At 39.6% G+C, this 12790-nt stretch overlaps 1 protein-coding gene across 1 annotated transcript; it reads left to right on the plus strand.

Moving 5' to 3' along the window:
* The first annotated feature begins 6243 nt into the window (after window positions 1–6243).
* On the plus strand, window positions 6244–7185 carry LOC102834385 (olfactory receptor 1F1-like). The gene has a single exon (XM_006874010.1). The coding sequence runs from the start codon at window positions 6244–6246 to the stop codon at window positions 7183–7185; it is 942 nt and encodes a 313-aa protein (XP_006874072.1).
* Window positions 7186–12790: the final 5605 nt, after the last annotated feature.

The raw sequence follows: 12790 nt of genomic DNA on the forward strand, positions 1-12790 counted from the left end.
GTTGTTTGCCAGGAAGCCATCAAGGCAAGCAATCAAGTTCCCTCAGGACAAATTCCCCTCTAAGACTGAAACTCAAAGGGAACACAAGAGCAGGCATGTACACTTTGCTGATGACCACATTGGTCTACTGGTCAGTGGAAGAGGGGGAAAGGCGCAATGAAGAAATGGGCTGAGTTCAACCATGGTCCATAGACTCCCGTTGACCTGGAGATGAAAGAGAGAAGAGGAAGGGCTGGTTGGTCCAAAGTGCAGTGAGACCTGGGAACACCTGAGCCCATGGACAAGGCCATAGCCACGGAGGGCTAGAGCTGAGAGTGAAGCATCCAGCAGATATGAAGTGAGGGGCAATGAACAAGGACACCCAAATGTTCAGATAGTACCCACTTGACCTAGCCTCGATGGCTTGATAATCAGAACTCGACTAGAGGAAGATAAAAAAAATTTTTTTGATAAAGGAAAAGAGGATAAATTGCTACAATTTGATGAACTTGACCTATACTCATGGAGGTAGTAACTCTAAATACCAACAGAGAGTGAAGGAGTCTTCAGATCAAGTATCAGTGCTATAACCATTATACACAGGGTAGATAGGGACGGGCAACTTACACATCAGCTATCTAAAATGAGGGATGATAAAGGCACGAAGTGACTGGCTTGCAAGGTTTCAAGAGGGAGTTTAGTTTAAGAGTATGGGAAGAAAGAAAGAGTCCACGCTGAAGAGTTTTCCTCTTCTCTAGATGGGTCTGGTTAAAAGAGATGCGGATAAGATTCTTATGATTCACTAGTGAGTAATAGTTATCATGACTAATTGTGACTGTCACAATTGTAAAGGTAAAAGTTTCGTAACAAAACAGGGGAGTAGTTAATCTTACAGTCCAGAAACAGAGGACCCTAGGACTATCAAGGGAGAAGAGCACAAGCAGAATGCGGGACCTTATCCAGACAAACAGCAGCACCAGAGATGGAGGCAGAGGTAGGGGCACGGGGAGAGGGAGCAGCTGAGGACTCTAGATTTATGGAAAGAGAGGGACTGCGAGCTGGTGACCAGGAGGCAGGCTTGCAGAATATGCCCTTTGTGGTGTAAATTATTATATATGCCTGAGTGTTTTAAAAAATATATTAAAAAATAACTAAAATGAATACAGAGAAATACTGTTATCTGATCATACATGGAGAAAATGATAATCATTGTAATGAAACAAGGTGTATGATTTGTTGAATGTAAAACTGATGATCTGCCCGGCAAACTTTTACTCAATCCACAGTAAAAACATTTTTTAAATTTTTTTTAATTGTGTTTGAGTGAAAATTTACAGAGCAAAAAGCTTTTCAAGTGACCACTCACACAGATTTTGTTTTGTGACTTTGACTGCAGTTCCCACAATGTAACAGCGCACTGCCCACTTCCATACTGTGTTCGCCACATCCATTTGCCTTTCTTTCTATCTTTCCTGGCTTCTGTGCTTTATTCCTTTGTAGAAGCTGTTGTTTAGATCTCAATAGGTTGTCACATGGTTGTAACAACTGAACGGCACTTAACAATAATATATGAGTCATCACCCAAACTATGATTTTGTAAAAGAACACATGCCAGTTATGAAAGGACAAAACCAGGTCAACCAGACTGAATGACGGCCCTACTTACAGGGGTGCATGATCTGCTGTTGTTCCAGGCCTTTCTCTCTCGGCTCTAATTGTTACTTTCTTATTCCAGCCTGACCCCATTACTCCTTCCCCAGTAAGCTGAGTAACCTGAGAGCCATACTTACTTTCTTCTGTCGGTAATTTCCTCATAAGCTCCTTTCCTCTCAGTGACCTCCATTTCCAGAAAAGCAGCTATCTGAGTTCCAAATTCGTCTTTACTCATCTACACCCTCCAAATAGAATGGCTAGCTTTATGCTACTAATGTGTCCTGTACAGTCTTCTAGACAGTCATCTGCATTCTTTGGGGTTTTCTACATGAGAATCCACCCCTTATCTGTCAGTTCATCATGGTGTTGTGGCTTGTGTGCTATTCTGATGCTGGAAGCTATGCCACTGGTATTTCAAACACCAACAGGATCATCCATGGTGGACAAGTTTCAGCAGAACCCAAAGACTAAGACAGACTAGAAGGAAGGAATAGGTGGTTCACTTCTCAGAGATTCACCACTGAAAACCTCAAAAACAGCAGTGGGACACTGTTGGATATAGTGCCACAAGGTAAGTCCTCAGGAAGGAAGGCACTCAAAAGGTGACTGGGAAAGGGCTGTCTCCTCAAAGGAGAATCATGTGGATTCTTAATGATGTGGATGGAGCAAAGCTTAGGGGACTTTCATGTGTTGATGGGGCATGACTCTTGGAAAGGAAACATCTGAAAATATCCCTTAATAATCAGAACAAGGAATGTATGAGTATGAACCTAGGAAATGGGAAGTCATGAAAAATGAAACGGAAAACATAAATATTGATATTTTAGGCATTAGTGAGCTGAAATGCTCTGGTATTGGCCATTTTGAATAGGATAGTTATATGATTTACTATGTCAGGAACGAGAGATTCAAGAAAAATGGTGGCACATTCCTTGTCAAAAAGAACATTTCAAGCTCAATCTTGAAGTTTGATGCTGTCTGTAGAAAAGTAATATCTATGCACCTACAAGGAAGACCAGTTAATACGACTACTCAAATTTACACACCAACGAATAAAGCCAATGGATGAAGAAACTAAAGAATTCTGCCACCCTGTTCAGCCTGAAATTGGGCAAACATGCAATCATGAGGCATACACAATAATTGGTGATTGGGTTGCAAAGTAGGAACAAAGAGGAAGGATCCGATCCATAGTTGGAAGATACAACTTTGTAATATAAAATGAAGGAGATCACAGAATAGAATTTTCCAAGAACATTACAAACTACCTTTTGTCCCCCTACAAATAAATGGCAAATATATACATAGACTTCTGCAGGTGGAATATACAGGAATTAAATTTACTACATCTGTAGAAAGTGACCATGAAGAAACTCAATATTATTAGCCAAAAAAAGCCAAGACCCAACTCTGGAAAAGACCGTATTCAAATTCAGGTTGACGCCAATGAAAATCAAAGCAAGTCCATGAGGACCAAAATATAATCTTGAGTGTATCCCACCTGAACTGAGAGACCATCTCAAGAGCAGATTTGATGCATTAGACAACAATGACTGAAGACCAAGGGACTTTGGTGATGGCATAAAGCGCACCATGTATGAAGAAAACAAAAGATCACTTAAAAGACAACAATAAAAAAAGACAAAAAAGGATGTCACAAGAGACTCTGAAACATGAACTTGAATGTAAAGTAGCAAATGCAAAAAAAGAAATGATGGAGTAAAAGAGCTGAACAGAAGATTTCAAAGGGCAGCGTGAGAAGACAGTCAAGGATTATAATGACATGTGAAATTACCTGGAGTTAGCTCTGGTAGCGTAGTGGTTACGAATCGGGCTGCGAACCTTAAGGCCAACAGTTCGAAACTACCAGTGGCTCCGCAGGAGAAAGATGAGGCGTTCTGCTCCCGTAAAGATTTACAGCCTTGGAAACCCTGTACAGGGTCGCTATGGGTCAAAACCGACTCAACGGCACTTAACAACAACAACAACAACAGAAAACCAAAAGGGAAGGATTTTTTAATCTGAAAGAACTGAAGAAAAAAATCAAGCCTCAAGTTTATAGTCAAGCAATACAGAAAGATTCTATAGTCAAAATACTGAATGATGCAAGAAGCACCTAAAGAAGATGGAAGGAATACACAAAACAACTTGTAAATAGGAATCGGTGGATATTCAATCATTGATGTAATCAAGAACTGATGGTATTGAAGGAAGAAATCCAATCTCCACTGAAGGTATTGGTGGAAAGCAAGGCCCCAGGAATTGATGGAATACCAAATGAAGTCTTTCAAGTAACTGATGCAGGGCTAGAAGCATTCAGTAGGCTATGCTGAGAAATTTCTAAGACAGTTAAGTGGCCATCTGACTGGAGGAGATCCATATTTGTGCACATTTCAAAGAAAGGTAACCCAACAGAATACACAAATTATCTAACAACACTGTTCACATCACATGCAAGTAAGATTTTGCTAAAGATAATTTGAAGACAGTTGCAGCAGTATACTGGCATGGAGCTGCCTGAAATTCAAGGCCAAATCAGAAGAGAACATGCAACAAGGGATGCTATTGCTGAAATAAGATGGACCATGGCTGAAAGCAGAGAATACCAGAAATATGATTACTTGTTTTTATTGATTATATACCAAGAGGCAGTCATTTGAAATGAACAAGGGGATACTGTATGGTTTAAAATCAGGAAAGGTGTGTGTATCATTTCACCATCATCATTTAACAAAGAATCTGAGACACTGGACTATATGAAGAAGAATATGGCATCAGGATTGAAGGAAGTCTCATTAGCAACTTGCTATAAGTGTCCCACTCTTGACAAATCAACCCAGAAGTCCTGGTGTGGCACTGTGGGTTAATGCACTGGACAATGTGGTTCTTGACAAATTATGGGTCAAGAGTGATTATTCCAGAACACTGAATTGTGCTCTTGAGGAACCTATACATAGACCAAGAGGCAGACTTTCCAATCAGTTTAGGAAAGGTTTTCTCCAGGGTTGAATCCTTTCACCATACTTATTCAATTAGTATGTTGTTGTTTTTATGTGCCGTGGAGTCGGTTCCAACTCATAGCGACCCTGTACAGGGTTTCCAAGGCTGTAAATCTTTACGGGAGTGGAAAGCCTCATCTTTCTCCCACGGAACAGCTGGTAGTTTCGAACTGCCGACATTGAGATTAGCAGCCCGCTTCATAACCACTACGCTACCAGAGCTCCTTCAGGTAAAATAGAAGGTAAGTAAAGTAGATGGTAAGTAAAAATGAGGAAGACCGTGAACAAGAGGGAGTGACAATGAGTCTCCAGCATGCCAACTATTGTGAGGATGGCACAGAATTGGGACTGACTTAATGGTACCTAACAACAACACAACACTATGAGAATATAAGGATTGAAAATAAAATTTAAACAATTTTAACATATTCAGAGAATGCCCACCTCACCTCATCCACAGACCCTTGTGAGTTGAGAAGACTTCCAAAGACGTATCTAGTGTACAAGCCCAGAGTTCCACGTTATGGCATAAACTTTACATACCTCTCCTCAATCCACATAAAAGCAGATTATTCTTTATACCACATACTGTAAAGGATTCAGAACAACTCTATAATACAGTATCCCATGGCAAAATGCATCACTCCGCCAAAGAAGTAGATGATAAAATATTTTTGTTTGTGGGCGGGAGCTTTACACAAATACATTGTAGTAATTGAGATTTCTTAGCTAAGAAAATAAGAAGAAAAATATTTAAATAACTGAATTTCCAAACTCATAAACTTATGCCAACATCAAATAGTTAATGACATTTGAGTTCCCAGGGAATTTTGTTTGGAATTTGTTTTCATCAAAGAGGTTTCATTTCTAAATTTTGACTCGAGAGTTAGATAATTTTCTATGCCATTACTGTTTGGTCCAAAGAGGCCAAAAAGTAGGCAGGACAATTATTCTCTTCTTCTCCCTAACGAGGCTCACAGGGAGCCTGGCCCCAATAGCCAAGGCGTCTCCTGTCAATGCCTACTCTTTGGTTCTCACAAACATCTTTCAGGCACAGAGCACTGAGACCATGATGCCTGCTCCTCACTTATTCAGGACCTGCCTATATTTTCAAGATTTTCAAGTTCTGATCCCCACAAAAAAGAGAGGCATTGGCCAGTTATGCAGAAGTGAGGAACACATGACAGCTACATCAACAACCTCCCCCAGGTAACATTACAGCAAAAGAGATGCTGATATTTGTTCTTGAAGACATGAAGTTCTTTTAGGAATTTCCTTTAATAAATCTTCCAGACCCAGGGATCAACAGGAGAAATCCTGACTCCGTCAGCTGGATATTGAAATAAACCCAGCAGAAATCAGCTTTTTCTCTTTTCTTTAAGAGTTACAAAGGGGGAGGCACCTGAATAAATATAAGTAGAGACGCATACAGTCAAAGAATTGGGCTATGTGTATTTCTGTGTGATTTTCAATTTTTAAATATACTAGAATCAGGGAGTCTAGTAGGACTAGCATAAGACTGAGTGTGGAAAATTGGGGAAGTAGAGGGGGTAGATCTTCTCTGAGCAACTTTATTAAGAGATCTACAAACATGTCTAATGGGTCCACGGCCATGACTCAGGCAAACCAGTCGAGTGTCTCTGAGTTCTTCCTCCTGGGATTCTCCAGGCAACCCCAGCAGCAGCGGCTCCTCTTCGTGTTCTTCCTGAGCATGTACCTGGCGACATTCCTGGGAAACCTGCTCATCATCCTGGCCATTAGCATAGACTCCCGCCTGCACACCCCCATGTACTTCTTCCTCAGCAACCTGTCCTTCGTGGACGTCTGCTTCTCCTCCACCACAGTCCCCAAGATGCTGGCCAACATACTCAGCAGTCAGAGCATCTCCTTCATTGACTGTCTCACGCAGATGTATTTTTTCATTGTTTTTACAGACATGGACAATTTCCTCCTGGCTGTGATGGCCTATGACCGCTTTGTGGCAATATGCCACCCCTTACACTACACAACAAAGATGACCCATCTGCTCTGTGCTCTGATGGTCTCTGGGTCTTGGATTCTTGCCCTTCTAAATGCTCTGTTGCATACCCTGCTAATGGCTCGACTTTCATTCTGTGCAGACAACACAATCCACCACTTCTTCTGTGATATATCTGCTCTCTTAAGACTCTCCTGCTCTGACACATACCTCAATGAGATGATGATTCTTATTGAGGGGGCCCTGATAATGATCATCCCATTGGTTTGCATCCTGATTTCCTACATTTGTATCACTTGTGCTGTCCTGAGAGTCCCATCCACACAGGGAAAATGGAAAGCCTTCTCCACCTGTGGCTCCCACCTGGCTGTGGTTTCCCTCTTCTATGGCACCATCATTGCTGTGTATTTCAACCCTTCATCCTCCCACTCAGCTGAGACAGACTCTGCAGCTACTGTGTTGTACACTGTGGTGACCCCCATGCTGAACCCTTTCATCTACAGCCTCAGGAACAAGGACATCAAAGGGGCCTTAGCAAAAGTGATTTCTAGGAAATTTTTTTCTGTTCAACAATGACGTGGACATTGACTATCATATAGAATGCAGGTTTGTAATAAAATCTTTCTTTTTTACTTATTCTCTAAAACCTAGCAGTTGTCCATCCATATATTTGTTTTGGGAAAATGACAATTTTGGTACAGATCTTAAGGTCAAATACATAGAAATCATTTTACCAAATAACCAGATTATTTCCCGTGTCAAAGCCCTCGAGCCCAAACTACCAGGATCACACCTCTACTTTATTGTGCTTATGACTTATTATGAGACAGAAAGGGTTTCCGAGAAGTAGCTGGTGAGTTTGAACCGTGAACCTCGTAGCTGGGTGCTTACACTACAACACCTCACCAGGACTTCCCTGACCTGGATTAGATGTTGTCATAAAGCAGGAGTAATTTGTATTGTATATGTCAATATCTTATCCAGAAGGAGGGTAGGCTAGAAGTAGATAAAAGCTATAATTGGTAAGGAATCGGCCGTCACTCATTTCAGCCAGAATGGGGGATACATGGTCATTTCTGTGTCATGGACAATGTCTATTTTTGTCTGTGTCCCAACACAACTGCAGTGATCCAGTTTTGTCTTAATCCATAGTGGGCACTTTGTCTGAAACTGATGTTCTGTGGATTTCTCTATATTCCCTGGGGGACTGGTTCATTTAGGTCTGCAGGAACTCCTAATTCTTCCAGGCATTTGAGCTAATTAGTCATATGTTTGTATCTAAGCTTTATGTATGAAACAAGGTGGCCTGGTGGTACAATGATTAAGCATTTGACTACTAAATGAAAAGTTGGCATTTAAAGCACTCCATCAGCTCCTTTGGATAAAGATGGATCAATCTGCTTTCTTAAAGACTACAGCCTTGGTAACCTACGGAGTTGTTCTATAGGGTTGCTGTAAGCCAGAATCCACTCAACAACACTGGAGTTGGTTTTTGGATGTATCATACAGCATCATGACAGGTAATATGAGTAATTCAAACAAGAAGTATCTTCATCAGTCCCAATACCCAACCATTCCTACTTCAGGTGGTTCTAATCTTCTGTCAATGTGCTCAGATACATGTACAGAGATCCTCACCTATAGCCTGGTTTCACACTTTCAGTTCATATCAAACCTTTTCCAAATTGCTATACAAAACTCCCCATTTTTTATTTTGCTGACCTTATATACTTCCATCAGGTTTCTTTACCAAAATTTACTCCCTAGCCATTTTGTTTCTGAATAAAACATAATGGAAATTTACAATGAAAATGTAAATTTCAAAATGAAAGTTATTTTGAACCAACTGTGGGAAATAACAAATTTGAGAAATACTTGAAACTAGGTAAAGCACCATGGAACAGAATTCTCTGAATTTTGAAAAAAGAAACAGGAAAATAGAACAGTTTTCCTTAATTTCTCATTTCACGGAATTGAGTAAGATGACATCTTCTGTGAACGCTGGCAGATTTCAGAATCAGGCTGTTTGTGAGGTTAGCATATGGCTGCATATTTTATAATGATCAGATTTGCGTATTAAGATGTTTGTCTTGAAGAAAACAGGGGAGAATTTTCAATAGTCTATTGTATAGTGTTGCTGAGTTGGAATCCAACTCATTTGACCCTATAGAGGGTTTCCAAGGTATGACTAGTGTGTTTAAATCACTGTCCTTGTGGGTCACAGTCAAATGTTTAACCTACAGTGTCACACCAAGTCTATGTATCCACAAATTCTTCATATAATGGAGTATGTTGGTTCCTTAAAAGTTCCTTAAGAGCCTTGCTGTTGTTAAGCGCTGTCAAGTCGATTCTGACCAATAGCAACCCTCTATAGGGTTTTCAAGGAGCAGCTGGTGAGCTTGAACCACCGAACTTGCAATTCAAACAACTGTGCAGTCTGACACATTAGCCCCCAGCACCACATCAGTACAATTTTTTAAATTTTGAGTGAATAAAAAATGGGTAAATAATATTTATTGCAGGTCAGACATCTTTTCACATCTGCTAGTGTGTATAGAAGGAGCTCTGGTAGCATAGTGGTTACGAATAGCGCTGCTAACCTCAGGGCCAGTAGTTCGAAACTACCAGCTGTTCCACAGGAGAAAGATGAGGCTTTCTACCCCCATAAAGATTTACAGCCTCGGTAACCCTGTACAGGGTCACTATGAGTCGGAACCGACTCCACGGCACATAACAACAACAACAACAGTGTGTATAGCGTGATATGGACATTAGGAGGAAGTGACATTTTAAATGTCTTCAACTGTTGTCATTGTTAGATGCTGTTGAGTGCTCTCTGACTCATAGATATGGTGCCCGCTCTGCACCACACTAACAATCCTCGCAAAGTCCAGTGACTACTGTGTCAATCCATCTTGTTGATTGTTTTCCTCTTTTTCACTGATTCTTGACTTCACCAAGCATGATGTCCCTTCCCATGGATTGGTTCCTCCTGACAATGTGTCCAAAGTAAGTGATATGAAGTCTTGCCATCCTTGCTTCTAAAAAGCATTCTGACATACTTCTCTTGTAACAAATGTGTTCCTTCTCCTGGGAGCCTTCTGTATCAGAACACTATATTACTTTTTATTTCATTTGTGTTGCTTTTATATTTGTACAGAAAATCTTCTTCGTGAGGTTTTCATGTAATTGCATTGACTTGTAATGTGTAGGCACACGTTCCACATAATTAAAAGATCATTCTAATGCTCATTACTATATTTTTATTTCTAACTTTTTGTCATTTTTGCGGTAATTGCATTTTTAGAATTTGTTCATTTATTTCTTATGAACCAATTCTTAGTTCTTATTCAGTTAGTAATTATTATGAACCAATTCACACAGTGCCATTACTCATTGACCTTAAAAATGTATTCATTTTATCTGATCAAATTAAAAAAATATTCTTGGTTGTCTTTCCCCGGTAAATATACCTTTTGCATATTGTTTTCTAATTTAGTATTAATGCATGGCATAAAATCATGAGACATGGTGGAGGCTGTACAATCTGATGAATGTTATTGATATCACTGACCCACACAAATAAAGAGTATAGAAATGGCAAATGATCTGCTACCTATGAGGAGCTCTTGTAGCGTAGTGATTACGAATCGGGCTGCCAATCTCACAGTCAGCAGTTCAAAACTACCAGCTGTTCCATGGGAGAAAGATGAGTTTTTCTGTTCCCATAAAGATTTACAGCCTCAGAAACCCTGTACAGGGTCGCTATGAGTCAGAACCGGCTCCACAGCACATAACAACAACATATACACTTTTTACAGTAAAAAAAAAAAACAAAAAGAAAAAAAAGCAGCTCATAAAAAAAAAAAAAAGAAAAAGAAAAAAAAGCAGCTCATATAACAGCCTAAGAAACATAAATCTAAATACATCAAATTCAATCATAGTTTATGTATGTACTCAGTCGTTTTATAAAGAATATGTCAATAAGAAGCTTGGTCAGTTCCTCTCTAGGCCTCCCTAACTGTTTCCAAAGAATCAAGCCCTGAAAGTAAAAATTCTAGACAATGATAAACATTTATTCCAGAAAATGTTATCACATTATTTCCCAAAAATAGTTATGTGTTCACCTTCTCCCCACAATCTCTTCAGTCCTGGGATTTTCATTTTTTCTCAGTTTATTAAATAAACTGATATTGTATCTTTGTTTCAATTTGCACTCATATTTCCTTTATCATTTCCTTTCCTTTTGCTAATGAGAACATACTATTCTGTTATTCTTTAACTTGTCCATTATTTCCTTAAACCATATTTCTTGATTTATGTAACTAAAAAAAAAGTTTTTTCATAGTTTTTAAATTAAGAGTTTTTAAAATATCGACTAAATAAGAAATGGTTAAATAATATTTATTGAGCATGTCAGACATCTTTTCACAAGTGCTGGAAACTGCTTCTTTCAGTTAATACTTTGCCTTTTAGTTTTCGTAAAGAGCTTTTTGAATTTAATTTTTATGTACTCACAACTAGCAAACATTTATTTTATGGCTTCAGACATTTCTTTCATGATTGAGCTTTTCTTCTTCATCCTGCCATTATTTCACCTTCAGTATATTTTCCTCTCATTCTCAGATATTATACTTGACTTTTTAATAAATCTGTAATCCATGTTTATAGTTCTAATTTTATTCTAAAAATTTATCAAAATATTGTAGCCCATTTTGATAACCTCCCCTGTCACCACTGGTTTGCAATACCGCTTTTATCGTCTACTATTTGTTGCAAATGCATTATGTGCCAAGAAGTTGACCAAACCCTTTCTCTTCTAATAATCAATCACAGCAAAGGGGCAAGTTCATTATCATCCTCACCCCATGCCATCCCAGGTTTAGAAAGATTTTAAGTTCAAAGTCTTGTAGTAAGGACATGATGGAGCCATGACTGGGGCACAGCCTTCATGACCAGCTCAAACCTCTGAAAGACTACCAATTCATGTAAAAGGGGGCTTCAAGAAGTTCATGGAAAACAGCAGCATCTTTTATTCCATTTTCCATGAACTTTTTGAAACCCCCTCTGATGGCATTTAGCAACAACACAAAACATAGGTAGATGGACTTCTGGTGTTCTGCTGTAGGATTAGCACTGGACTTCAAACCCACCAGCTGCTCCTCGGAACCAACTCGATGGCTCTTAACAACAAAAGCAACATATGCATAGATGAATATACACATGTAAATAAGTTTTTACTTCTCCTCTTTTGTTACATTGATCTTGGTTTTTTACGGTGCCATTTATGGACTTGGCGTGAGGGTAGGAATTTGAGTGAAAGTTTGCAAAGCACATTGGCTTTGCATCTAACTATTCAGACACATTTTGTTTTGTGAATTTGATAGCAGTCCCCAAAATTTAATACTATTCTACCCATTTCCATCCTGTGTTTCCCATTTCCATCTGCCTTTCTTTCCATACCCTCCTGACCTGGAAGCTTCATCGCTGGGCAAAAGCTGTCCTGTAGATCTCATACGTTGATGGCTGTCAGCAGTCTGCTACCCCCGGGTGTTACAGATCACCCTGTAGGCCTGGCTACTGTTTGACAGAAAGCTGAGCCATGGGTATGAATGAGTTCAGTTCAAAGCCTGAAAAGTGACTAAAGACCATAGTCTCTGGGTCTCTGTCAGATAAGTAGGCCTGGTTTTATTTATGATTCTGAGTTTCGTTTTTCTCTATATATCCTAGACACTCTCTTGAGAACCTGTAGAGAGTGGTCAGCAATGACAGTCAGACACCATTTAGTTCTTCTGGGCTCAGGGTCATGGAGACCTATGATTCTGTGGTCACTAGTTCTTTTGAACTAATTGTTTCTGTGTGTCTTTGGTTTTCTTCTCTTCTTTGCTCCAGATGTAAAAAGACCAATAGCTACACCTTAGATGGTTACTGCCAGCTTTTATGACCTACTTGTGTGTTTGTGTGCTACTGAGTTCATTCCAACTCATAGCGACCCTGTATAGGGTTTCCAATGCTGTAAATCTTTACAGGAGTGGAAGGCTTCATCTTTCTTGTGCAGAGTGGCTGGTAGTGGTAGATTCGAACTGTTGACTTTGTGATTAGCAGTCAAGCTCATAATCCACTACCCTACCAGGGCTCCTTTTTATGATCGACAAAGGAGCTCTGGTAGCGTAGTGGTTAC

Source organism: Chrysochloris asiatica, unplaced genomic scaffold (assembly GCF_000296735.1).
Source record: "Chrysochloris asiatica unplaced genomic scaffold, ChrAsi1.0 scaffold00257, whole genome shotgun sequence".
In the NCBI taxonomy this organism is placed as follows: Eukaryota; Metazoa; Chordata; class Mammalia; order Afrosoricida; family Chrysochloridae; genus Chrysochloris; species Chrysochloris asiatica.